This window comes from Macaca mulatta, chromosome 14 (genome assembly GCF_049350105.2).
Source record: "Macaca mulatta isolate MMU2019108-1 chromosome 14, T2T-MMU8v2.0, whole genome shotgun sequence".
In the NCBI taxonomy this organism is placed as follows: Eukaryota; Metazoa; Chordata; class Mammalia; order Primates; family Cercopithecidae; genus Macaca; species Macaca mulatta.
In genome coordinates, this window is record NC_133419.1 from 72,286,335 (window position 1) to 72,312,435 (window position 26,101).

At 53.4% G+C, this 26,101-nt stretch overlaps 3 protein-coding genes and 1 long non-coding RNA gene across 46 annotated transcripts in view; 3 read left to right on the plus strand and 1 right to left on the minus strand.

The window, feature by feature from the left end:
- Window positions 1-5,432, plus strand: part of RNF121 (ring finger protein 121) — a 67,529-nt gene extending 62,097 nt beyond the window's left edge. For 3 of the 5 annotated variants that reach the window (XM_077961224.1, XM_077961226.1, XM_077961225.1), the window contains 3 exons: window positions 2,614-2,747; window positions 3,348-3,449; window positions 3,999-5,430. In XM_077961224.1, the coding sequence (XP_077817350.1) occupies window positions 2,614-2,747; window positions 3,348-3,449; window positions 3,999-4,119 (357 nt within the window). In that variant the 3' untranslated portion in view covers window positions 4,120-5,430. 5 annotated transcript variants of the gene reach the window in all.
- A 1,320-nt stretch (window positions 5,433-6,752) lies between these two features.
- On the plus strand, window positions 6,753-10,417 carry IL18BP (interleukin 18 binding protein). 10 transcript variants are annotated; one of them, XM_077960284.1, is made up of 7 exons: window positions 6,753-6,863; window positions 7,071-7,213; window positions 7,752-7,836; window positions 8,219-8,422; window positions 9,066-9,189; window positions 9,272-9,419; window positions 9,651-10,417. In XM_077960284.1, exons 3-7 carry the CDS (start codon window positions 7,815-7,817, stop codon window positions 9,774-9,776), a joined length of 624 nt encoding a protein of 207 aa, XP_077816410.1. In that variant the 5' UTR covers window positions 6,753-6,863; window positions 7,071-7,213; window positions 7,752-7,814; the 3' UTR covers window positions 9,777-10,417. The 10 variants fall into 10 exon arrangements, with proteins under 10 accessions (XP_077816410.1, XP_077816408.1, XP_077816411.1 ...); XM_077960282.1 differs by having other exon boundaries at window positions 7,071-7,169; window positions 7,643-7,836; XM_077960285.1 differs by having other exon boundaries at window positions 7,071-7,169.
- Window positions 10,418-10,750: 333 nt separating this feature from the next.
- NUMA1 (nuclear mitotic apparatus protein 1) overlaps window positions 10,751-26,101 on the minus strand; it is an 80,841-nt gene continuing 65,490 nt past the window's right edge. For 16 of the 30 annotated variants that reach the window (XM_077963601.1, XM_077963611.1, XM_077963606.1 and 13 more), the window contains 15 exons: window positions 25,774-25,914; window positions 24,321-24,443; window positions 20,808-24,173; window positions 20,315-20,356; window positions 18,717-18,785; window positions 17,214-17,333; window positions 16,913-17,131; window positions 16,634-16,791; window positions 15,096-15,342; window positions 13,963-14,191; window positions 13,164-13,300; window positions 12,582-12,758; window positions 12,121-12,237; window positions 11,774-11,995; window positions 10,751-11,423 (listed from right to left, as the gene is read on the minus strand). In XM_077963601.1, the coding sequence (XP_077819727.1) occupies window positions 11,412-11,423; window positions 11,774-11,995; window positions 12,121-12,237; window positions 12,582-12,758; window positions 13,164-13,300; window positions 13,963-14,191; window positions 15,096-15,342; window positions 16,634-16,791; window positions 16,913-17,131; window positions 17,214-17,333; window positions 18,717-18,785; window positions 20,315-20,356; window positions 20,808-24,173; window positions 24,321-24,443; window positions 25,774-25,914 (5,379 nt within the window). In that variant the 3' untranslated portion in view covers window positions 10,751-11,411. The remainder of the gene's footprint in view (window positions 11,424-11,773; window positions 11,996-12,120; window positions 12,238-12,581; window positions 12,759-13,163; window positions 13,301-13,962; window positions 14,192-15,095; window positions 15,343-16,633; window positions 16,792-16,912; window positions 17,132-17,213; window positions 17,334-18,716; window positions 18,786-20,314; window positions 20,357-20,807; window positions 24,174-24,320; window positions 24,444-25,773; window positions 25,915-26,101) is intronic. The other 14 variants (XM_077963616.1, XM_077963621.1, XM_077963613.1 and 11 more) reach the window with 1 other exon arrangement.
- LOC144334328 (uncharacterized) lies at window positions 24,146-24,665 on the plus strand. The gene is made up of 2 exons (XR_013404072.1): window positions 24,146-24,262; window positions 24,438-24,665. It is a non-coding gene; the product is annotated as an uncharacterized LOC144334328 (long non-coding RNA).

Sequence of the window (26,101 nt, forward strand, 5' to 3'; positions counted from 1 at the left end):
ATAAATGATGGGGCACAAAAGTGCCTAGTCCATATTTGGTTATTGTTTTTGAACTGCACAGTGGTAGGAGTTGCTCCTTACAATTTTTACTTTGTGAACTTTTATTCCTTGACTTAACCCACAACTGCTACAACAACAGCCACTGTCACTCACTGCTTTACCAAAAATTGGGGAAGTTTTCATACTTGCTTTATTAATCTTTATGTGTAAAGCTACACATTTCATTTCAACATTTAATATTAAAAGTGTTTTGAGTCTTTATTTAAGAGACAATTTGGTGTCTCTTAAATAGAGGTTTGGTGATGTCTTTGTGACAGAAATATGACACAGGAACTGAACTCATCAATTAGCCAGTGGTATAATTGGTTTTGTTATATGTCGTTTCACGTAAAGTCACAGTTTCCAAGAATCTATCAATGAAGTTAAGAGAGGACATACTGTATTGGAGAAGTATTTTGGAGGTAAGTTAACAGGACTTAGATATAGTTTGGTTCTGAAGACTGAAGGGAAAAATATGAAAGAAATGTAGGTCTCTAAGCTGAGATTTCTGATTTGGCAACTGCTTGGATGGTAGTACCTTTCACTGAGATAGGAAATGCTGCAAGAGGAGCAGGTGGACATCACGAAGAGATGCTGAAATATGGGTAAATTAACAACCAATCTGAGAAACGCAAGTAAATATTTCTAATTTTTTTTTTCAGAATGGAAATATATCTTTGTTGTTTTGCTGTTTATAAAAGTAATATGTTCTCTTTGTAATTATTTAAGCAATACAGAAGTGCTCTCTGTCTCAGTGTCATCCCCCAAGACCCCACCCCAAGAAGGAGTATTTCCATCACCTTGGGTAACTTTAATCTAGTACCGTTTAAGGCCAGGGACTTTGTCTCTCGGTATCATGGGAATATTCTAATTTTTTTCTCTACTGGATCAAATTGAAAACAGTACATTGGATCACTTTATAAACAGTTTATTAGGTTCCTTTTTGAACAACTGTCTTGTGTTTTACCTTCATTTCCCTCTTACCTATTTATGTAGACATTGGATCTTCCTTTAACCAGTTTACTCCCCAGAAGAGATTTCTAGACCATGTCACCATTTTCACCATTTTGAAGTATACAGTTCAGTGCCTTAATTACATTTGCAGAATTCTGCAACATTGTCACTGTCTAATTCCAAAATTTTTCATCATCCCAAACAAACTCTGCCCATTAAGCAGTAACTCCTCATTACCCCTCCCCGCAGCCCCTGGTTTACCTCTAATATACTTTCTTTTTTTTTTTTTTTTTTTTTTTTTTTTTTTTGAGATAGAGTCTTGCTCTGTCGCCCAGGCTGGGGTGCAGTGGCCAGATCTCAGCTCACTGCAGCTCCGCCTCCCGGGTTTAGACCATTCTCCTGCCTCAGCCTCCCGAGTAGCTGGGACTACAGGTGCCCACCACCTCGCCCGGCTAGTTTTTTGTATTTTTTAGTAGAGACGGGGTTTCACCGTGTTAGCCAGGATGGTCTCGATCTCCTGACCTCGTGATCCGCCCGTCTCGGCCTCCCAAAGTGCTGGGATTACAGGCTTGAGCCACCGCGCCCGGCCATACTTTCCATCTCTGTGAACATGCCTGTTGTAGATATTTCTTGTAAATGGAATCATACAAGATTTGTGCCTTTGTCTCTGGCTTCTTTCACTTAGCGTAGTGTTTTCAGAGTTCATCTGTGTATAGAATGTATCATTCCTTTTTATGGCTGAATAGTATTCCATTGTGTGTGACACCGCATTCGGTTTATTCATTTATCTGTCGATAGGCACTTGGGTTGTTTCCACTTTTTGGCTACTGTGAGTAATGCTGTGAGCACTGGCGTTTAAGTGTGTTTAGTCCCTAGTTCATATCTTTTGGGTTTTTACCGAGAATGGAATTGCTCAGTCATTTGGTAATTCTATGTTTAACTTTTTGAGGACATGCCAAACTCTTTACTTTCTTAGTTATGATAATACTTAAGTGAATACCTGTATTCGTGAAACTTTTTTGACACTCCCTCTTATTTCTTTAAATTCCTTGAAGTGAGATTAATGGGTCAAAAGGTGCAACAGTTTGAGACACCATGCTAAATGCTATCCAAAAGGCTTGAACCCCTTTTGCTGCTGCCACAGATGTCTGAGAATGCCCTTGTCACCAAACCAACATGGCACTTAATATTTCACTGTTTTAAATGTTGGAGAATATTGCTCTCCATTTCTGATGGAACCATAGTCTAGCGACAGAATGGCTTGCCTGACACAGCTCCTGATCACCAGCCCCGAGTCCTTCTCCCTCCTCTTTCCCTTATCCTTTGGTGCTGATCTAGCCCAGTCTACAGGTCCTGCTACATCTAACTTCCCAACTGTCTCTAGTCCGGTCACTTCTCCCCATCTGCCCAGCAAAGATGATGTCATTTTGACTTGTAAAAGATGATCTTTTCTAAACAGTTAAAAAAAAATAAAGAAAAAAAAAAAAGATGTCCTCTAACTGTGGGCCTCCCCCTGCCACTGTGCCTCCTCTCTAGAAGTCCTGAGGCTTCTGTGGAGCTTCCTACTTTGGCTGCTTCTCACAGCTTTTCCTATCTTTCCTTCCTGCTATTCTCCTTCAGTTCTACAGCGAGTCGGGCATGCCTACCAAACATCTTTCAGACAGCGTGTGTGCTGTGTGTGGGCAGCAGATCTTTGTGGACGTCAGTGAAGAGGGGATCATTGAGAACACGTATAGGCTGTCCTGCAATCATGTGTATCCTGCCTTGAGCTCCTGGGCCACATCTCTCCTGCAACGTGCACACTCCAGTGAGGGAGAGAAAGGGGGTGGTCATGACCCTAGGTGTGCTGTCCAGACCCTTGAGTGTAGGAGAGTCACGAGAGGGCTGCCTTCCCTGCGCTTTCCCACAGATCAGAGCCACTCTTAGGTAAACAGTGGTTACAGCCTGGCTGAGTCTGAGAGAAACCTGAGGCTGTAGCTAGTGAGGCTGTGCTAGCTGACCTGAGATCTGACCAGTCACAGGGGAAGAGGACCCTCTAATGGGATCCCTCAGTTTAGCATCAAATCCCCTATTCTGAATAACACTTCTAATATTTATCATGTATTTACCCAGCTCCCATTCTGTGCCTATGTTGAGAGAGCCATGTGTCGTCTCCATTTTGCCCCATAACAATCTTGTGAGACAGGGATCATTATCCTTACTTTACATGTGAGGAAACAGGTTCAGACAGAGGGACTTGCACAACATTACAGAGCTGATAAAGCGTGAAGGCAGGATTTGAATCTTTTAAAGACTGGCCTGGGGCTGGAGTGCCGCCCTGGCTCTCACCATTTCCCTTGACCAGCGGTGCTCAGCTTCCACGAGTTCTGCATCCGCGGCTGGTGCATCGTGGGAAAGAAGCAGACGTGTCCCTACTGCAAAGAGAAGGTAGACCTCAAGAGGATGTTCAGCAATCCGTATCCTTTATTGGGGTCCTTGTTGGGAGTGGGCTGTGGGAAGAAAGTACTGGACAGTGTGACCTGCATTTGGGTCTTCCTGGGGCCCTCACTTCTGCCCTCAACCTATTCTCAGCCTCCTTGCAGCCATTGTCACGGACAGATAGATTTGTGTCAGCCTTAGGCTGTGTTTTCTTACACTGGCAGTTCCTTCTTAGAGAATGTGTTACTGGAGGCCATCCCTGCATGTTAGTCGTGGGGAACTAGGATTTCTCTCTCTACGTCTCTCGGGGCTGCCCTGCCTCCCGTACCAGTCCCCTCTGTTTGCCTCCTGCATTCTCTGCGTTCAGCTCTACTCCAACGGACAGGCTGTGAGGAAGAAGAGGAGGGGGAGGGCAAAGTTGGGAGTAGGCTGAGTAGGAAGTGAGGCTGGGCCCTTCCAGAAAGCCTCCATTCCTCTAGGCTCTGGAGCAGCTGGAAAGTGGGGCAGACCCAGGGAGCCCCACCACCCATGCTAGATCACTCCTGGCAGCTCTTGCACAGAGCCTCTTTTCTTTAACACACTGACAGCTGGGAGAGGCCTCACGTCATGTATGGGCAACTGCTGGACTGGCTTCGATACTTGGTAGCCTGGCAGCCTGTCATCATTGGCCTAGTCCAAGGCATCAACTACATTCTGGGCCTGGAATAGTGACGAAGAGCAGCAGTGGAGAACCCACCCCACACGCCGTGGAGCTCAGGGCACTCTCCTCCCTGCCCACAAAGACCTCCTGGGTGGGAAAGACTCAAAGGGGCACTTGGGCCACTCAGGACCCCTCCGGTTGTGTCGGACTGGGGAGGGTTATGATGGAGACCCAGCCAGTGGGGCTATCAGCAGTGGGGGGCTTTTTAAAAGAAAACTATTTTGATGAATATATTTTAAAAACTTTTTTTTTTTTTAAATTGTGGAGCATAGGAATTGCCCCCCTCCAGGCTTCACCCTCCCTGCCTAAGCAGGGTGGGGGCAGAGCCTTGACATTTTTGGTTTAAAGGAGCCTTCTCATCTCTGGCCGAGAACACTGCTGGGCTCCCAGGTAGCTGAAGACCTCAGCCCACCCATTCCCTTCTTCCCTGTGTGGGGCTCAAGCCTGGTGCACTTAGTATAGAAGAGCTAATGTACTCAGGCTGGTGCCACGGGTGAGCACTGAGGCCCCAAGTGTCCTCCCTCCCCCACTGTCTGGGACAACAGGACAGGTGTTGTGTCTGACTCTGTCTCCCCCTGTCCAGGAGCTATAGGCCGGTTGAGGCATGGAACCTTATCAGTGACTTGTCCAACAAAGGAAGCTTTGGGGCCTCAGAATTCATTGAAGATTTGTTTTGGGACAACTGGAAGAATCAGCACCATGGATACTTGCCCGTGGGCAGGGCTGTGGTCAGCCAAGAATAGAGGTCATATAGTTGGGCTGTGGGGCAATTGTTGGCAGCCATGACTGACGGCCCCTTGTGCAAGCTCATTCTTCAGTGGATCCTTCAGTGGAGTGGTGACATGTGCCAGCGGTCACTCTGCCACATCACTTCTTTCTTGAAAGCCTAAGAGTGCGTATGCATGTGTGTGTGTCTGTGTGTGTGTGTGCACGTGATGCAGAAGAATATGACAGATGTCAACTTCTCCCTGTGTCAGATGATATGCCCTTGAAGCTGGCAGGGGATTCCCAGTCCAGGGAATATCCCTACATGATTTTTGTCATTCATGGGTCCTCCCTGGGCCTGCCAACAAGAGTGGTGGGTGGGTAGAGGGATAAGGCCCAAGTGAGTACAGGTTCTGAGAGGGGGCTTCTAGGAAGGCCCCAGCCCTAGTACTAGGCGACTTGAATAAAGTGGGAGGTCAAACATGAGCCTTTGGCATTGGGTTTCTAGGGAATATGACCCAGTAGGGCCTGCTCCTTCAAGGGCAGCAAGAACCAAGCAGGATGTTGTCACTCCCGTCTGAATAAAGCTCCATGAGCTGGGTTGGAAAGCTGAACATTTATCTTGCTTTCTTCTTCCCACCTCTTTCCCTGGGGTCTCCAGGGGTGTCTTGCCTTTGCTAACCCCCATCTGAGACCTGAGGGTCTGGGGATGGTTGGGCCTGCCTTTCTGCTGTTCCTGGCTGTTCCCCTGCCGACATCCCTAGGAGTGGTGGAATGCCAGGCTCCTGTCCTGTGGCCTAAGGGGGCCTGGGGCATCACTGGGCCTGCTTTCAGACTGAGGTTGCTCTATGTTCTCACTGCCTGAGGCCAGTGTCCTGCCACCACTTGCCTTCCTTAGGGCCATACTCAACCTCGGCTTCTCTTCCCCAGCTGTGGCTTCCCATGGTACCCTTCTCTTCCCCAGCTGCTTATGCCACCTGTGGGGCTGCTCCCCTCCTCAGAGAGGGGAATGGGGCTGGTCAGAGGACCCAGGGATCACCCTTTCACTTTTTTCCCCCACCCCCATGTCAGGCTCAGGTGAGAAGCCGAGGCCAGGCTGTCCAAAGCTCTTTTCATGTGTAACAGTCCTGAGTCCCTTGACCTCCCCTTGGCCCAACTCTGGCCTTGGTTCCACTAAGGCAGAGTCCTCTTGTCTCTTCCTACCATCCCCCACTGGACTGTGTCTCTCAGAAACCCCAGGCAGCCTTGCCTCCTGACCTAATTCCTGGAGATGCTGGTGTTCCTGGGAGGAATTTCCCCTGCATCTTACGTGCTAGAAGCCCCTGGGGCAAGAGGTAGGGGGAGGAATTGAGAGGAGGAAAAATGTGAACTGGATACCTAGAGAAGAAGGATGTGACTTGTAGTCTCCTATGTCTAAATTAGGAATATGAATCTGGTTTTTCTACAAGAAACTTGAGATCACAGCTGACTGTGTTCCTGATGCATCCACTAAACCTAGTTCCATCTGTGGGCCTCCCTGGCTCTGTCACCAGCCCTTGCACCCTCCTGATCACAGGAGTCACAAACCTCAGACGTGCAGCTCCTGTCCACACTTAATGTATGCATGCACATTGGATCACCCAGCCCTGGTCTTTCTGCTTCCATGGATAACTGCATGACCCTGAGAGGGAACCTCCTTAGATTTAGCATCCTAGGTTCCTCACACGCCTCACCCTGAAACCTGGCCCTCCCGCAGCCCCAGCACCATTTGTCCCATCAGTGACCAGATTCATATTCTGGTGTAGCCTCTGTTGCCGGAGCCAGTGCTGAACCAGTCCGCCTCTTCCCCGGGAAGTGCCCACCCTTCCCTCCTGTTAGGGTTGGCTCTCGAGCTTGTGTACCAGTTCCTGGGTTGGCCGTTTGAGAGTTCTACAGACAAGGGGGAAGTGCGCTCGGTGTATTTCCTGTGGTGGGTGTACATGCAGCTAGACACAGCTAACTTGAGTCTTGGAGCTCCTAGAGGGGAGCTTCTGGAAAGGAAGCTTCTTCAGGACCTCTCGGAAGCCAGGTAGGAGTCTGGAACTACTAGTGAACCTAGACCTGTAGCTCTGGCCAGAGGGGCTAGGATGAGAGATGGAGGGTGTGATGGTGGGTGCTGGGAGTTGCAGCCGACCTTGGGGCTGGTGGCTGGGGGAGTGGGGAGCCTGGGAAAGGCCAGGATGTGGATGGGCTGGTATGGCATTGAGCCTGAAATGGTCCAACTTGGGGTCCCCAGTGCCTAGGAAAGTTGTCCCCTTGAATATTAGTGTGAAGGTGAAGGAGGAAGCAGATGCCTGTTCATATGGAAACAAAGACCTGGCTGTGAAGAGGGAAGGTGAACACCAAAGTCCTGACACTTGGATGGGGCAGAATTGATCTGTGAGAGACTCTTACCTAGTTCACACCTAGGTGACCCTGGGGGTGGCGTGGGGGTAGGTTAGAGATCCCAGTCTGGTATCTGGAGAGTAGGGGTCCCAAGAACTGAAGGTTTCTGGCCACTGAACTTTGGCTAAAGCAGAGGTGTAACAGCTGCTCAGGATTCCCTGGTTAAAAAGTGAAAGTGAAATAGAGGATGGGGGCAGTGCTTTCCCAGAAGGCTTGCTCGGCATCCTGCCCTTCCCAGAAGCAGCTCTGGTGCTAGAGAGAGCACTGCCTCCCTGTGTGACTGGGTGAGTCCATATTCTCTCTTTGGGTCTCAATTTTGCTTTCCCTAATGAAGGGGTAAGATTGGACTAGGTAAGCATCTTATAACCATTTGTGGTCCTGAGAGCTGGCGTGGGGAAAGATTGTCACTTGATGACCCCCCAGCTCTGTTTCTGAGTGCTGAAAGAGCTCCAGGCTATGCTACGGGAGGAAAAGCCAGCTACTGAGAAAAAGCGGGAGTGGTTTACCATTCTCCTCCCCCACCTTTCACCAGAGAAGAGGACATTGTCACAGATAAAGAGCCAGCTCACCAGCTCCTGACACATGCATCGTGACCATGAGACACAACTGGACACCAGGTAGGCCTTGGGGCTACGCATGGGCAGGAGGGGTAGAGTGAGGTCTATGAACAGAATGGAGCAATGGGCTAACCAGGAGCCTTCACCCCAAGGCAAACACCACCCAACAAACCTGGTGCTGCTGCTTTAAGAACCTGGGCGAATGCTGTGGCTCTGGCTCCATTCTAAAGCTCCTCTGTACTCTATTCAATAAGGGGCTAAAGGGGTGGGTGCTGAGGGGCTCCTCTTCCCACTCTGATTCCCTGGCTAGAGCCCAGACATCTCTGGGCTGGAGTTACATCCTTACCCGGGGAGCCCACTCTGTCTCCAGTCCAGATATGAGCCAGGATGCTGAGCGCTCCCAGGCAGCCCAGCCGCTGACCTGTGACTGTCCTTTCCTCAGACCTCAGCTTCTTGTGGGTCCTGCTGTGTGCCCACATCATCACTCTTCTGGTCAGAGCCACACCTGTCTCGCAGACCACCACAGCTGCAACTGCCTCATCTAGAAGCACAAAGGACCCCTGCCCCTCCCAGCCCCCAGTGTTCCCAGCAGCTAAGCAGTGTCCAGCATTGGAAGTGACCTGGCCAGAGGTGGAAATGCCACTGAGTAAGAAGCACAGTGGTCAAGGGTGGGCTATGGGCACAGAGGTTCCCAGGGTCGGGTTGACTCCTGAGCGCCAGCCCCCTTCTGCCATGCACCACCAGCTGGGCCAGCTGGACTGAGCATGCACCATTCTCCCTCCCCAACCCACTGTCATGGGTGCAGGCTTAGCACAGCTCCCAAGATGCTCCCTATGAAGTAGGACAGAGAACTCAAGACATAAGTAATGGTCACAGACCTCCCAGAGCCTTGGTTGCAGTGAACTCCAAGGACAGCCCTGCCACCCAGAGCCTGCGGGCCTCTGGCCATCTCAGAGGAGCAGTAGCCATCCAGCACTGCCTCTGTCACCTGGGTTCCCAAGTCACCGAGGCTGGGCACTAGAAAAGGTCATCCTGAGGAGACAGGTTCAGTAGAGGAGTCATCACGTGAACCAAGGACCCTTCCTCACATTCCCCCATGTTTAGGGCTAGGGCCTCAGAGACAACTGCACTTCCCCTTTAACAGACATTCCCACCTGGGTGGTGTGCAGAGCAGTTCTCTAGGTTCCAGATTCATGGGGACTGAGGGGAGCTGGCAGGGAGGGCACAGCAGGGCAGGGCAGGGGAAGGGCCTGCTCTTTGGAAGGGCTAACTACTGCCTGTGTCCCTAGATGGAACGCTGACCTTATCCTGTACGGCCTGCAGCCGCTTCCCCAACTTCAGCATGCTCTACTGGCTGGGCAATGGTTCCTTCATTGAGCACCTCCCAGGCCAGCTGTGGGAGGGGAGCACCAGGTGAGGGTCGCAGCAGCCAGGTGGGTGGGAAGGCGGCCTTTTCTGCGGCCCTCTCATGACCTTTCCTTCCCCTTCGCTCCAGCCGGGAACATGGGAGCACAGGTACGCGGCTGTACAAGGCCTTGGTGCTGGAGCAGCTGACCCCTGCGCTGCACAGCACCAACTTCTCCTGTGTGCTCATGGACCCCGCACAGGTTGTCCAGCGTCACGTCATCCTGGCCCAGCTCTGGGTAAGGAGCCCAAGGAGAGGCCTCCAGCAACAGGAGGAGCTCTTCTTCCATATGTGGGGAGGAAAGGGTGGGCTCTGCCAGAGCAGCCTCTAAACTAATGCCCAGCATTCCTCAAGGTCAGCCAGACAAAAAGGAACTTGGGTCTTGGGCAGGGGAGGCATGGCCTGGGGCAAAGTGATGAGATGTCCCTTGTTTCCTTGGCCTGATCCTTGTCTGCCTTCACTTCCCTAGGCTGGGCTGAGGACAACCTTGCCCCCCACCCAAGAAGCCCTGCCCTCCAGCCACAGCACAGGGCCACAGCAGCCCACAGCAGCAGGGTTAAGACTCAGCACAGGGCCAGCAGCAGCACGACCTTGACCAGAGCCTGGGTCCTACCCGTCTACCTGAAGTCAACAGTCCCTGACTGCCTGCAGGCTGTGTGGGCGAGCAACGCGCCCCCTCCTCCTCTGCTTTGGGTCCCTTCTCTCACCAAATTCCAACTCCATTCCCACCTACCTGGAAAATCGCAGCCTCCTTATAATAATGCCGCCTCCTCCTCCTGCCATTTTCTACCTACCCATTAGCTTTCCTAACGTCCTACTCCTCACACTGCTCTACTGCTCAGAAACCACCAAGACTGTTGATGCCTTAGCCTTGCACTCCAGGGCCCTACCTACATTTCCCACATGACTTTCCGGATGCCTCCAACTATTCTTGCTTTCCCCAGACAGCTCCCACTCCCATGTCTCTGCTCATTTAGTCCCGTCTTCCTCACCATCCCAGCAGGGGAACTCTGAAGCCTGGTTGAAACGCCACCTCTTCAATGAAGTTACCCTTGTTCAGCTCTGGCCACATTCTGCAGACTTCATGTCTTCTTGCTGTATGTTGTTTTTTTGTTGTTTTCCTTCACTCTAATGGACTGATCCAGGGAAGGGATGGGGGCAGTGGCTGCTTCGGCTCCACACTGTATCTGTGTCATCCCCACATGGGTCCTCATAAAGGATTATTCAATAGAGGCATCCTGACATCTGTTCATTTAGGCTTCAGTTCCACTCGCAGGAACTTTGCCTGTCCCAGGAGGGAGTATGGGAGAGAGGGACTGCCACACAGAAGCTAAAGACAAAACCTGCTTCAGGGGAACACAGGTTCTTGAAAAAGAAGAGAGAACAGCCCATAATGCTCCCCAGGAGCAGAGGCCAGTAATGGAGACTGGGAAGAGCCTGGAAAGATGCGCCTCCAGGAAAAGGGATGAGAGAAAGGAGGTGGTCTGAAAGACTCAGTGGGGACAAGGTAGGCTCCAAAGAGCCTAGATTTCCCCTCCTTTTCCCACATAGATCAAGGCAATTCAGTACTCACGGGAGAAAAATAGACTTTATTTACAAGTAATAACATTTAGAAAAGATCCATCCCCGGCCCTTAAAAACCTTCCCATCACTCCAAATCCCACCCCAGTGCAAGTCTGGGGAAGGTAGGGTGTGAGCTGCCGCTGAAGGCTGTCCCCCAACCCCACTCCTGAGACACAGGCCCATCGTCCTGGGAAAGAGCATCCTCTGGCAGGTGCTCCCACCAGGTCAGACCCAGTCCTGGACTTCAAGAGTGAGGGCCCCTGCTAGGCCCAGCCTCCAGGAGAGCAGGAACCAGGGCCTACTCCTCTTATGGTCCCTTCTAGATCCAGAGGCTAAGAGGAAGACTGGCCAGGCCCAAGGACCCAGCCATCAAAACCAGCCTCAAATCTGGTTGTGATGGAGAAGTGACTTTGCTTTAAGAAAAAAGGAGGCAAGGTAGGGAGAGCGCCCACACTGTCCATGCTCCAGGCCTTCTGGGCCAGCTCTGAGAAGTTGCCAGTGAAGGTCCAGGGACCAGGTCAGGGTGCGGGCAGGCATCACTGTCTCTAGGGGTTTGGCTACTGTTGGCCTGGGAGCTGAGAGAAGGCACTGAGAGGGACAGTAGAAGGAGGACCAGGTGAGGTCAGCATCAGCGACACAGGTGGGGCCACTCACGGGTACTGGCCCTTTAGTGCTTTGCCTGAAAGAGACAGTCACAAGGCCAGATGAGAACTTGGAATGCCAGCCTGCACCCACAGGTTCGGAAGACCTCTTCCTGCTCCCACGCCCCCATCTGGATCCCCTCCCTTGTGAGCCCCGTGGTTATCAGGTGCTGGCTATGCCTGAGCAGCTCTGGGTGCTCTCCATAAGAATGGGGCCATCTGTCTTCTCTCCTTCGTAACGAGTAGCTACCACGACAGCGACACCTCTCACCCTGCGCCCTCCTGCAGCCTGGCGTGGGCCTGTCTTGGATGCTACTCCGTGGGGTGGTCTAGGGGGTGCCCATGCTCTCATCAGGTTTCCCTCCCCCATCCTGCCAGTGGCCTCTACCTTGCCCTTGGCTCGAGGGGTGGCAGTGGTGGCAGCAATGGCAGCAGCAGTGGCGGCGCTGGCTGTAGTGGTGGCGATGCGTGGAGAACGGCGGGTTCCACTGCGAGTGTTGGGGGAAGCCTTGGACAGGGCCTTCTTTGAGGCTCCCCGCCGCAGAAGGCTGTTCCCCAGCTTCTTGGGTGTGTTGAGGATGCTGAAGGCCATCGACTGGCGCCGGTCAGCCTGCAAGGAAGGGCTGTCAGACCGGGAGACCCAATGCTGCCCTCCCAGGCCAGCCTGCTGTGTGACACTCTGCCAGCAAGGTCCTGCCAGGGCGTCGCTTCATCCCCCTTCAGCCCCAGCCTCACCTGTTTAGTTGAAGCTGGAGCCGCTTTCTTCTGGGCCTCAGTAGCGCTCTGTTTGCGCCCTTCATGTCGGTCTCGGGGAGTCATGGGGCGTGGGAAACAGCTGGTGGCCTTCTTAGACTATGGGGAACAGGACAGTTAGGCAGACAGTAGCAAGAGTCGTCACATCTGAAGCCAAGTGTCTTGTCCTCTTAGAGCTGAGTGGACCTTGTAAGTCAACTTGTGCAACCTGCTCCCCTACCCAACTCTGGGCCAGAGGCTTCCCTTCCCAACAGTTCCCATCCATGGGTTAGACCCTTGGAGAGAGGGAAGGAGAAGGGGAAGTGAGGGAAGGAGAAGGGGAAGTGAGGGAAGGAGAAGGGGAAGTGAGGGAAGGAGAAGGGGAGAGAGGGAAGGCTCCCTTTAGTCCTTGGTGAGCTGGGCCTGACCTGGGCACAATGCTGGAGCAACACCCAGAAGCCTACCTCAGGAGTTCCAGGGCCCTGGTGGGGCTCTAAGGAGACCCGTTTGCGCTGCTGCCGGGTGGTGATGCCAGTGCCCTCGGCTATCTGGATTGGCTGCATGCTGGCTCGGCGCAGGGTCTCCTGGGGATCTCCAGTTTTCATCTCCTCATCTGTGATGGTGCCCAGGCTCAGGGAAGGCTGCATGGGTGGAAGAGGCGGTCAGTGGGCCGTAGCTGTGTGGAGATGGAGCAGGACCTGGGGCTGTCCCAGAACTCTGCACTTGCCCGGCATTTAGGGTAGGTGGACCCTTCCTACCTCTCAGGAGGCCTCCCTTCCTGTTCTGCTTTCTACTTACACCCCGGGCAAATGGCCACAAGCAGTGCAGTCCCAACCAGATTCCTCTCCGAGCTCCTGCTCATCCCCAGGGACTTCACTCCTAAGCACCTTCCCTGCTGTCTGTTCTGCCTGGAAGCATGAGAAGGTCACCCTCCCCGTCCTTGGCCAGTCAGTGATCCAGGGCTCTAGTGCTCAGGCTAGATCAGCAGGTGGGATTCTAAGGGAGGACAGGGATGGGAGGCCCTGCACAGTGACCCCAGGGCTCACCCTGGACTCCAGGGGATAGCAGGTCTTCAGGTGTGGGGGGCACACTCGATTGCGCTGCTGCAGCTCTGCAATGCGGTTCCAGTCATCCAGCTGCTCAGGCTCATCCTGGCAAGTGCCCATGTAGAAGCTGTTCCTTCCTGTGGATGGCAGGGAGGTGGGAACAAATGAGCCCGGAGTCAGCAGGTTGCCTGCTGGCCCTGGCATCTTGCCAGCCTTTGCTGCCACCTACCCCATAAACTTGAAGCCCAGCACACCAATCTGATTCAGTGCCGCAGGTGCAGGAGTATGGCACACAGACTATTTCTATCCTAGGGGCTTGCTCACCGCCTTCTCCTTGGAGAGGGCAGAAGAGGTCACATGCAGAGGCTGCTACTACATCTTATTCACCAGCCAAGGCTTGGTGCCCAACACCCAGAGGAACGAATTAAGGACCAGGAATTGATTCCCAGGGGCTCTCTGGTGCCCAAAGGACAAGAGCTTCCAAGAAGAGTCTGGCCAGCCTGGCCTTTCCAGCAGCCCATCACCACCTAAGGGCATGGAGGACTCCCCACGGCTAAGTGTCACAATTGTGCTGGGAATCCCAGGCCCTTAACTCTGGCTAAGAGTGCCCCTAACACAGCCAGCCCCTAGATGGGCAGGTAAGGAAGGCCCTGAGGCTGCAGGAAGGAGGGGCAGGTGGAGGTGGACGGTAGCAAGGAGGCCAGCCTTGGATTTTTAAAAAGCTTTCCTCTTTTCCCTGTGCCACGATCCACCTTCCATTCTAATTTTGGGGTATAGTAAGTCCCTGTAGTCCCCTCACCTGAAGGGGCCCCACTGGACACCCCGGCCTGGGAGCGACGAGCAGAACTGCGAGTGGTGGGGCGGTAGCCGGGCAAGCTGAGCAGGGCTGAGTTGCCATAATCGGGAGAACTCAGGCGAGCTAGAGACTGAGTAGAGGAGGTGGCTCGCAGGCTAGCCTGGGAAGCCGGAGCAGACCGCGTGCTATAGAAGGATGAGTTGGCGCTGTCTGGCTCTTCCACATCTAGCTTCTGGAAGAGAGAGTGAATCTGTTGCAATGGGGTGGGCCCTGGCACTATACAGAAGCCTCCCATTCCCTCCCAAAGCCCTCAGATCCCACGGCACATCCATGCATTCCCAACAGCTTTGCAAAGGCCCTTAACGTGTGTCTGCAAGAAATGGGCCTTGTTGACAGAAGCCCTCACAAGGTGGTGCTGATGTTGTCAAGACTCTTTTCTATGCATTTTTTTCATGGAGTCTATTCATAATGCTTTGAGGGAGGGAATGCAGAGTGTTTATTGGCCCATTTTAGAGGTGAAGTGCAAAGAAATGAAGTGACTAGCCCCAAATCACACTGCTAGGAAGTATCAGAGCTGTCTCCTGACTAGTCAGGCTCATCCCACAGCCTCTGCTGTCCCTCAGTCCAAGCTTCCAGGGCCCTTACCATTTTCTACAACTTCCCCAACTTCTTGGTAGCAGGGGACACCCTGCACACACAGGTCCTCCCTGCTGTACCGGGGCCCCTCTCCCCTCCTCCCAAACCTCCCCTTCAAGATGTGGAAACAAAGGCAAGGGCCCACAGCCTGGCAGGCAGTCCACTGGGCAGCAACAATGCCTCTCAGCTGCATGGGGCATGCTGGGAGGCACTGGATGGGCTGCAGCTTCACCATGTTCTCTCCCTTCACCCTGCACAGGCTCAGTGCTACACATGGAGAGAACACTACCCTTAGTCAGGAGGCAGGGATCTAATCCCAGCCCTGCCCTTTTCTTCAGAAGTGCCCCTAACCAAGTCACTGCCCTTTTTAAGACCTCAGCTTTCCCACTGTAACATGGACTGGCTGCTCATCCCTGCCTGCTCCTGAGTGCCCAATGCAAAGACGCCCTTGAGAGGAAGTGGGAATTGCTGCCCTGCAACCCCTGTCCCGACAGCCTGACCTTGGTCATGGTGATGTTGATGATCTGTGTGGTGCGCCGACGAGCAGAGCGGGTCTTACGACCTGAGTCCAGGAAGACATCTCCCAGGGAGTCCAGGCTGCTCTCCAGGGGGGCCTGACTCCGAGCAGGGATGGGAGTGAAGTAGAGACTCTCCAGGGATTCTACCTTGGGGGGCAGGCGCTGGGAGATAGGTGAGGCTGGTTCTCCAGGGACGCTGGTGCCGTCTGGCTGGGTACGAGGCAGCTTGCTATGGAAAGGAAACCTGCTGAGGTACAGTCTTTTGGGCTAGAAGGCATTTTGTCCAGCCCTTTTCCAAAGTGACCATTTCCCATACTATAAGCAGATGAGGTCAAGCAACCCATGTCTCTGAATTTTCAGAGGTACCAAGGAAAGCCCTTGACCTGGGCCTTCCCTTCAGTCCACTCCCCTGGCTTCTCCTAATACCTCCTCATAGTGGCAATGCCCAGACCCAGATGTCCCATCCTCACCAGATGCCCATGGCTGCTCCACAGCAAACACGTCCCAATCTAAGCCCACTTCTCTGTTCTTCCTCCTTCATCTCCCATTTCAGTGAATACGAGCACCTGCCACTCAGGCCCCCAAACCATGAACATGGGCATAATTCTGTGTTGTCCTGCTTGGGAAGCCCAATCACCAAGCTTCCTCAACAGCTCTCCTAACCATACCCTCTCCATGCTTATGTCCTTTTCCTGGTTTGTCTCATCTCCTCTCACCTAGACTCATCATGGCACTCACAGAGGCAGATGAGTGGTGACAAGCAAGGACTCAGGCCAGGCTGCACAGGGTCAAACCCCAGCTCTACCACTGGGGGACCTTGGGCAAATGACTGCCCCTCTATGCCCCAGATTCATCTGTTAAAGGAGACAGAATAAACCTACCTCAGAGGGTTGTTGGGGGATAAATCAGGTATAATTGTTATGAGTGCTTTATGTCTAGCACAAAATAAGTACAATGTAAGTGTTTAATAAAAACAATATGTATTTCCAGTCTTAACTTCTATATTGGCTATTAGAATCATCTTTTTAAGATGGAAATTAACCATGTACTCTTCAGTTTCAAATTCTTCCAAGGTTCCTTTTTTTTTTTTTCCCTTAAACTTTTCAATTATAGCCACCAAGGTTTCCTCAATGCCTTTAGGATCAAGTCTTAATAGCCGGTCTCCAACGGGGAGTCCAGATGGCCCTCTAGGATCTTGGGCCTTCCTGGCCTTGCATCTCAGCCTAGTCAGGCTCTTTCACAGCCTCTGTTCACACTGCTCTTCTCTGTCAACCTGGCACACACACCTATGGATGCTTTCAAGACTCAGCAGGAGCGATAGCTTCCATGAAGCCTTTCTTGACCGCTTGCTTTTTATTCCAACTGTGCCCTAAACAGACATCTGGTATAATACCTGTTTTTCTTTATTCTTCTCTAAGAATAAATTTGGATCACATCTTATTTATCTCACCAGGATACAGCCTGATAAACAGCGGGTACTCCATAAACAACAGACATAGGGAGGAAGAGTGCCTCCTGACCTAGTGATACTGAGTGGGGTCCCCTCCTCGCAGCTCAGATCCAGGCTGTCAATACTCAAGTCCAGCTGGGGCTTAGCCTGGGGCTCACGGCTCTTTAAAGCATCAGTTGCCACCTGGAATTTGCCCAGGTCTCGAAGCTGCTGGTCTGCGTGGGCAACCTGAGAAGGAGAGGGCCAGGGGGAGAGTGAAGAAAAACCTAAGGCATCAGTGGCCTAGGAGGAGAGGGCACAGGGGTCCAGTGGGATAGGGGTGAGGTGAGTCTGCCAGCCAAATTCTTACCTGTGCCTCCAGGCTGCGCACCTGGGCAGTAAGGTGGCGGCATGTCTGTTCAGCCTCCTTGGTCTTCAGCCCAGCCTGCTGTAGCTCATGGCCCAGCCGTTCGGCTTCAGCTCGCAGCTCTTTGTTTTCCTTCTGCAGGTGCTCCAGGCTCTGCAGCTGCTCCTGCAGCTCTTGGTTCTGCTGCTTCTTGGCATCATAATGAGTTTTGGCTTTCTCCATCTGTGGGCAGAGAGGATGGGTGGGTGGGGCAGAGGCTGGAGGGCAGGAAGAAGGTAGCATGGGCTGGGGCTGGGCTCCTTACCTGCAGCTTATAGTGCTCAGCTGCCTGCTCCTTCTGGCTCAACTGGGCTTGCAGTTCATTCAGCCGGGCCTGGAGGCGCTGGGCCTCCTGCTGGCTCTCACCTCCCTGAGCCTGGACAGCCTGAGAAGAAAGTCCACTCAGGAAAGCTGGTCTGGCCCCTCTACCCAAGTCCACTCATCTGCATCAGCCACTGGGGCTCCAGAGGTGCTTCAGACTCCTGCACTTAGGAAGAGGAAGAAAACCACACCACCCCAGATACACTCCACCCGACTACAGCCTACTGAACCTGAAGTCCACACGCCCTTCAGTCCACATCCATAGTGGCCTTTCCCTGACCAGCTCCTGCCCTATCTTTGCCGCCTTTGAGATAGGACACAAACTGTCTCACCCTCTTTGCATGCACACACAATCTCCCCTAGGAGGAAGGGAACCGATCCTCGAGGAACACCCAGGTGCGGAGCCTGGAGTGAGGCACTTGGCATGTGAGCTCTCTGAGGACAGGGGAACTTGTTTCTCCTCAAAGCCACTCTGAGAAGTCACTTCATCCCCTTTTCAGAGGAGGAAACTGAGTTCAAAGATTTAAGCAAATTGACTATAGCAACAATGACTAAATGGCAGAGTAAGACTTGGTCCACTAAACTCCAAAAGCCCGTGGGGGCTTATTTATGATGCCCACACTGCCTCCTGTCCAGACTATAACTCCTTAAGAACAGGGCCTGATTCTCTGTCCATCTGCAAGGCCAGCAAGTACTCTGCGGTAGATACTGTACAGAAACATCCCACCTTTGCCTCTCCTAACACAGGACAGGCCCCACAAGGAGCAGAATAAACATTTGTTTATTGCAATCAAGACATGCTGTGGCACCATGGTATGAAATGAAGCTCTGAGCTCCCACCAACTCCTAGGACCCACCAGGGCTTTAGTGAGTCCCAATACCACTGATGCCCAATTCCTTTGCCCCTGACTAAAGGCTGTGCAGCCTAGAACTGCAGAAAGCAAGTATTAAACCAAAGAAGGTGACACAGTTGGAATCATTAAGAATGTTATTAAACTGCATTGTAATATTCAACACTGGTGACACTCGTTCTTTCCCTGCCCAGACTATCTGGACTTACATGGTTCAACAGAACTTTATGCAACGGTGGAAAGTTCTGTATCTGTGCTGTCCAATGCAGCAGCCACTAACCACATGTAGCTACTGAGCAGGGACACAATGTAGCTAGTGTGATTGAAGAACTGGATTTACTTTAATAAATTTCAATAACCACACATGACTAGTAGCTGCTGTAGTGGAGACAGTTGAGAGATGGGAACCACCCTGGTTGTCTCTTGAGAGCTCCCAGAAGACACACGCAGGGGCTTCTAAGCCACAGGCTTCCTAGGAGGGCTGCCTGGAACACAGGGTGCCCCTCCTCTGCCCCCACACCCCCACGGCCCGAGAGCTTAGAGAACAGCTTTCCTCCCCTGTCCAGAGGCCAGACCCGTTCCCCCAGCTGCCCCACCTTCAGCTTCTGCTGCTGCACTTTGCTGGCTTGGTCAGAGTCAGCCAGTTTCTTCCTCAGTTCTTCCACCTGGGGAGGGAAGAGGAGGACAGAAGACTCAGGAGGACTTCCCCTGGATGTTCATCCCAGATGTCTACCCATCATGGGGTGGCCCAGACCAGGATCCCCAGTATTCCTAGAATAAACTCAGGCCCTTTCTCTGGCCTCCAATTAGGGAACAGCCTGCTGCCCAGGCTGCTTGGCAGGGCCTGAGTGAGGCAATCTAACACATAGATGTTGCCAGGGCCACCTGTCCATACTTGCCTCTACCCTGAGCCTGCAGAGAAAGAGGCCTGCCCAACCCGTCACCTCCAGAATCGGAATTGACTCTGCAGAGCTGACACTTCACCACCACCCTGCTGCTGCCACCACTCTGCAGCTGCAACCTTCCCAGGACCTAGTCTGTAATTCTAGCCGACATACTCAATGAATTGCCATGCCTCCCTCCCAGAAACTGCCAAAGCCCAAGCCCACAGATGCTCAGACCTCTTCCCAACATCCACAGGCTGTTAGGGCTGGTGCTAGCAGCATGGCTGCTGTGGTTAGCATTGGGGGAACAGATTGCTGGAAGACAAGAGCAGGTGTAGCACATGTACTCCAAAGCCCACCCAACTCCCACAAAGAGGAGCACAGGGAGTAGGGGAAAAGAAAGAACATAACAGCCCCATGCACCCCTGGCTGCTTCAAGTATTCTGGGAGTTCAAGCATGACCAGGCAGCACAGGGGAGAGGCAAGGGCTCCATTGCTAACTGTTTGCTATTCACTTTGATTCTCCCCCATTATCACAGGCTCCTTAGAGGAAGAGGAGGGCCCAATTTTTCGGCAGTCCTGGGGTGGCTGGGTAGGAGAGTGACGGGGAAAGGGTGCTCTAACACTAGCTCTATAGCCTCGATGTCTCAGGCAACACAGAGATTCCCGTGAGAAAGAGGCAACCAGACCATGTGACCCCCCACTCCCCTGCCCCCATCTGGTATAGACCCCTCCTGCTACTTCACCCTCAGCCTTCCTGCTACAGACATCTCTATGCTGTGCTTGGGGTTAGAGCCCCAGAAAGTGATGGGCAAGTGTCCTGAGCCCACAGTTCTCCCTAACCTGTGGGGGCTGCCTCGCATATCACCTTCAAGGCTTCCATAAAGCTGTACTCTGGTAAAAAGGGACACAATGTTAAACGAGGCCCACAGGTAATTCTGCTGTTCCTCTTAGTTGGGTATCCTTAACTAGACACAGTACTTGGGAAGTTTTAGAATCCCAAAGATTGTGTCTGTCGTTGGTTCAGGTGTGGGAAAGATGAAGCCAGTGCTACCCCTTGTCCCTGACAGGCAGATGAGAGAAGGTGCAGAAGGGTGGAGGGGCCGACCTGGGATGGGTGGGATGAAGCCCGGGAGAGCCCAGCACACCGCACTCCTGGGAAGCCTGGGCCTGGATTCCATGGCTTGACCCTGCCCCCTTCACAAACAGTTCACAACAGGAGCTGGCGGAGGCAAGCTGCAGCCGGGCTCATGCACCGAAACTGGTCACCGTTTAAGCAGCCAGCATTTAGCGAGGACCCCAGGCATTACCTGTTTAGTTTGCTCTCTCTGAAATACCTCTAGCTGCTCCACCTGTACATGGGGGAGGAGCAATGGAGACAAGAGTGAGATGAGGCCAAAGAGGCACCAGCCCTGCTGCCAGGCTGACCTCACTGAGGCTCTGATATTTCCCCTAAGGCGCTAGATTGACAGTAAGTTTAAAAATGCCAGTTAGACTGATTCTAGTCCCCAGTGGCTCCTGAGGCATCCAGTGCAGGTGCACCTCTGTATGGGCTGGTGGTCATCACAGCTTGACTCTCCAGTGACAGAGCCTTCAGGAGAGGGGAGGCCACTGACATTTTCTTTAGGATGACAGGGGCAACAGACTTGAACTCCATCAGCCACCTCTCCTTTTCTGCCACCCAGTGAATGAGGAAAGGCAAGACACTCCAGTGTAGGAGCCAGAGGCCCTGGAACACAGGATCGATGTCCCCATGCTCTCAGCTCCTGATCGTTGGGAGGGTGGTTGGGCTGAGTACCTTACCTGGGCAGTGAGTTTCTGCTTCTCTTCCTGGAACCGCTGCCTCTCCTCCAGGACCTTGACCTTGGCACCCTCATACTTGGCAGTCATCACCTCCAGCTCCCGGGCAGTGCTCTGTGCTTCCCGCTGCACCTCAGCCAGACGAGTCTCAGCATCAGCACGTACAGCTGCCAACTCTTGGACATACTTCTCCCGGGCCTGGTCCAACTCCACTTCCAGAAACTGCCGGCCAAGGTTAGCCCGCTCACCCAGCCCCCGGTTCTCCTCTGCCAGCAGGCCATGCGCCTTCTTCAGCATGCTCAGCTGCTCTGCGTAGCTGGCCTTCTCTGCCCGCAGCTGCTGAGCTGTTCGCTCCTGCTCTGCCACCTTCTGCCGCAGAGGAATCAGCTCCCCAAGCTCCCGCTGGGCCCTCAGCAGCTCTGCCCGCAGCCCCCCAGCTGCCTGCTTGCTCTGCTCCAGCTCCTCACGGTGGCGTTTCTCGGCAGCAGCCTGCTCGGCCTGCAGCTGCTGGCAGAGGTGCTTAGCTGGCAGCAGCTCACTCACCAGGGCCTGTGTGCTGGTGTGCTCGAGCTGCAGGGTGGAGAGGGCCTGCTCTTTCTGGAAGAACTTCTCCTGCCACGCCTTCAATTCTTGGCCCAGCTCCTCCGCACGCTCAGCCTGTGAGGTCAGCTCCTGCCGCAGGTTCTCTGAAGCCACCCGCTGTTTCTCGGCCTCCTCCCGGAGGCTTTGCACCTCCTCCCGCAAAGCAGAGCTGCGTTCTGCAGCTCTGGCACTGTTGCTGGCTGTCTCTGCCTGGAGCAGGCGCAGCCTGTCTTCCAGCTTCTGGCTCTTCTCTGACTCAGCCATCACCAGCCGCTTCAACTCCTTGCTCTCCCCCTCCTTCTCCAGGACCTGGCGATTTAGGATGGACACCTCCTCCTCCAAGCTGCTGATGAGGCTGTTTTTCCTCTCAGCCTCTTGCCGGCCCCGGGCCACCTGGGCCTTCCACTCATCTTCAGCCTTGCTGTGGTCTTGTACCTTGGTGCGGAGGGCAGCCAACTCCCTTTGGACCGAGGCTAAGGCACTCTGACTGTGCCCTAGCTCCCGGGCCTTCTCCTCTAACTGGCCCTGCAGAGTCTCCAGAGCACTGTCCCGCTCAGCCCGGGAGGCCCGTTCAGCCTCGAGGCTGCGTTCCAGACTGTCGGCCTGCTCCTGCTGCTGCTGGCATTGCTGCTCCAGCTTGCTCACCTCTGCCCGCAGCGCCTCCAGCTTGGGGCCTGTTGGCTCTGTCCTGCCAGCAGCCTCAGATTGGGCTCCTGAGCCAGATGCGTGCTCCTTTTCTTTCTTAGCCAGCTGTTCCTTCAGTTGCTTCATGGTTTGCCTAAGTTCCTCCAGCTCTTTTATCTGGGCTGCCTCCAGGCCACGAAGCTTGACCAACTCCTGGTCCTTGCCTTCCTTTTCCGTCAAGGCATGAGCCAGTGCCTCTTGCAGGGTAGCAAACTCCACACGCTGCTCATTGAGGGCATTCTGCAGCCGCATCTCAAGCTCTGCTTTGGCCGCCTTCTCCAGGGCAAGATCAGCTTGGGCCCGGCCCCGCTCCTGGGTCAGTCGTGCCACCTCTCTTTCCTGCTGCCCACGCTCCTCCTGCTGCTGCCCCTGGCTCTCCATCAGTGCGGCCCGCAGCCGCTCCAGCTCATTGCCCATCTGCTCTGCCTCCCGTTCCATAGCCTGCAGCGCTGCCTGTGTGCTGCAGAACTGGCGTCCCTGTTGCTCTTCCAGCCACTCGGGCTCTCTGTCCCCTGCCCTCGCAGGCTCCTTGACTAACTCCCGGGAGGCTGTTTCCTGCTGCTCACCTGCCTTGCGCACCAAAGTCTCCAAGCGGGCCACCTCTTTGCTAGTGGCAGCCATCTTTTCCTGCAGAGTGGAGAGGTCGTCTGCAAGCTTCTGGGCCCTGACTTCCTTCTCTTGGACCTGTTGGAGTGCTCTGGCCAGGTTGGCGTGGAGCTCAACTAGCTCATTCTGCTGCCGGCTTATCTGGAGCTCGCTGTGGGATTCTATGCCTGCCACCTTCTCCTTTGCCTCCTGCAGCTCCTGGCGGGCCTTCTCACATTCTTCCTTCAAAGTCATCAGCTGTTCCTGGAACATGGCTCCATACTGCGCCTCCTCTTGCTGGCTCTCCTCATACCGTTCACGCCAGGCAGCTACTTCTTTGACAAGCTGCTCACACTCACTCTCAGCTGTGCGCTGGGCAGCTATGGCCTCTGCCAGCTCCTGCCGCAGGGCTTCAGTCTCGGCCTGATGGGCCTCTCCAAGCTGCTGTAATCGAGCCTCCAGCCCCTTGCGCCCAGCCTTCTCTTCTTCCAGCTCCTTTTGTTCCTGCTTATGCTGCTCCACCAGGCTTCGGGTCTCTGCCTTCAGCTCAGAGATACAACGCTGCTGCTCTTCCAGGGCATCTGCAGCCCTGCGCTTCTCCTCTTCAAGGCTGCCCTTGGTGACCTTCAAGGACTCTTTGAGGGCCTGGAGCTGCTCCTGGAGCTGGTCCTTCTCCTGGGCCACCCTTTCTTTCTCAGTGGCTTTTTGCTGCTCAGACTGCAGCTGGAACTCTAGCTCTGCTACCTGGGCCTGGGCCTCATGCTGTTCCCGGCAGGCTGTCTCAACACGGGCGCGGAGTTCCTCCACCTTCTGGCTCAGCTCTGCCTTCTCCCGCTGGGCCTGTGTCACTGAGGTCTGAGCACTGTCCCGGGTTTCATTAGCCACCTGAAGTTGCTGCTGCAGAATCTCCAGCTTCGCAGCCTTCTCCTTCTCCAGTGCCTCCAGCTGCTGGAGAGCCGCATCCCGCTCTCTTAAGGAGGCCTCTCGCTCCTCTGCAGCAGTGGCCAGTTGCTGGGCGTGGTCCCGCCTAGTTACCTCCTGCTTCTCTGCTACCTCCTTCAACTGCTGCTCCTTCTGCTTCAGGCTACTGCTCAGCTGCTCCACCTGGTGGCGGAGGCCCTGGGAGGCCTGTTCTTGCTGTTGGAGGGTCTGTGCTAGCTGGGCCTGCTCCTCTTTGGCCTGCTGCTTCAGGTCAGCCAGTTCTTGATCCTGTTGCTGGATGGTGGCATTGAGTGTGGTGAGCTCAGAGGTCAGAGAGGCCACCTGGGCAGTCAACCGGGCCCCATGAGCCTGGGAGGCCTGCTCCAGCTCTTCCTTGGCCTGGCTGAGGTTGGAGATGGAGCTCTGCAGGTTGGCGATCAGGCTAGATAGCTGCTGCTTTTCTTCTTCAAAGTGGTCCCGCTCAGCAAGCAGCTTGGCTTCCTGCTGGCCTTGCTCAGTCTCCAGCGTCTCCACCCTGGCTTGGAGCTGTGTGTTGTTTGCAGCAAGAGTGGCTGCCTCTTGTTTCAGGGTTTCCAGCTGGTGGTATAAAGAGATAAACTGGGATCAGCATGACTCCTCAGTCACCAAGCCTCCTCTGGAAATGGCAGAACACCAGGAACCCAAAGGTACTGAATGTGAGTCCACACCAACTCCCAGCACACAGGTCGTCCTGTGCATTCCTACCTGCAAGACATCACCCAGCACCTCGCCCTTCTCCTGGGGTGGGTTCTCCCGCAGCAGGGCCAAGTGTTCTTCCAACTGTGAAAGTTTTCCCTGAAGGATTTCGTTCTTCTCTTCAAGGCATTTCTGGGAGTAAATGAGACCCATGTGAACAGAGAGGTGGAACAGGCACCAGATTACCACACAAGCCCTCATAAACATCAACAAACATGGGGCCCATCATCTTGTTACCAAGATACTCCTTTGCCATGACCTAGAAAAAAGCAGAAATCATGGAACTGGGAGCATGAGGGACCTGACTCTAGACCTAGTTCTAAGGCAGAATAAAATCATAATGTGACCTTCTTACTACTTCCCCAAGGCTGCTGAGTTTACTTCAAATTTCCTTACTGTATACCCTTCCTCAGATAAGTCTTGAGTCCTAGATTATCCAAATCACCACCAGCTGCCCACCATCCTCTGGGAAGCACTGGCAGCAGCTGCAACATCCCCCAGCCCCAAACCCACTTCTTCACCACCACTGTTCACTAAGCACCTGTAAGAGGCTGTGCTGGGTGCATCCCTATTTTTTTTTTTTTTTTTGAGACGTAGTCTTGCTCTGTCGCCTACGCTGGAGTGCAGTGGCGAGATCTTGGCTTACTGCAACCTTCGCCTCCCAGGTTCAAGAGCTTCTTCTGTCTCAGCTTCCCGAGTAGCTGGGACTACAGGCATGCATCACTACACCCAGCTAATTTTTCTTTTTGTATTTTTAGTAGAGACAGGGTTTCACCATGCTGGCCAGGCTGGTCTCGAACTCCTGACATCAGGTGATCCACCCGCCTTGGCCTCCCAAAGTACTGGGATTACAGGCGTGAGCCACCGTGCCCGGCCTGGGTGCATTCCTGAATTTCTAATTCACTTACAAATGTGAGAGGCAGCTATTACTATTTCTCTTACAGAGCAAGAACCTGAAGCAGATGCTAAGTGCCAAGATCAAGGGCTACATGGTTATTACTAAGTGGCCAAGTTGGGTTCTTACCAATAGCAACCATAACAACTGGTTCACTGAGAGCTTACTTTACACTACGTAATGTGTGAAGTGCTTTACATACATTTTCTCATAATAGGTGGTAAGGCTGCTACTCGTTATTACTCCCATTTTAGGAAAAGAATGCTTAGAAAAACAGACTGATTAACTTGTCCAAGATCCACATCTTATAAACACCAGAGATAGGATTGAAAGGTATACTATAAAGTGAGGGCACTGACTGGGGGAAAAAATAAAAATAAATTAAAAAAAAAGAAAGGTGTACTAGACTGAAGCCCACAACCTTTCAACCTTTCAATTACAGCACACTATCAAACCTTGAAGAGAAAGCAGCTTAATACCCAAAGGCCGAGAAGAGCACAGTGGTAAACTGGATTCAGCTTTGCATATGTGGTCAAGACTGTGGCTGTGACCCCAGCAGAGGGTTACCTTATCCTGCAGGGCTGTGCTGAGCTCCTTCTCCAGCTGGGCCTGCTTCTCCAGCCACTCCTGAGTGGCCCTGCTGTGCTCCTCTGTCAGCTCATTGAGGGCATCCTGTAGCTGCTGCAGGTGACTGGCAAACTCCCGCAGCTGAGATGGGCAAGTGAGAATCCCCATCACCCAGGGTCAATGCTGACCCTACCACTGCTGTCTGCTCCCTGAACCCCAGGGGCTGGATGCCTCCAATTATCCTGCCAACCCTCCACAAACCAATCACAGCCATCACACCTCTAATTCAGGACCATAAATCAAACTTTAGGGTCACAACCCAGTACCC

What these genes read in the sequence shown, in the direction of transcription:
- IL18BP (XM_077960284.1), top strand. Translation starts at nt 7,815, where the DNA reads ATGAGACACAACTGGACACCAG. An exon ending in GAGACACAACTGGACACCAG is followed by an intron (nt 7,837 to 8,218) that starts GTAGGCCTTGGG and finishes TCCTTTCCTCAG; the next exon opens with ACCTCAGCTTCTTGTGGGTC. An exon ending in CTGTGGGAGGGGAGCACCAG is followed by an intron (nt 9,190 to 9,271) that starts GTGAGGGTCGCA and finishes CCTTCGCTCCAG; the next exon opens with CCGGGAACATGGGAGCACAG.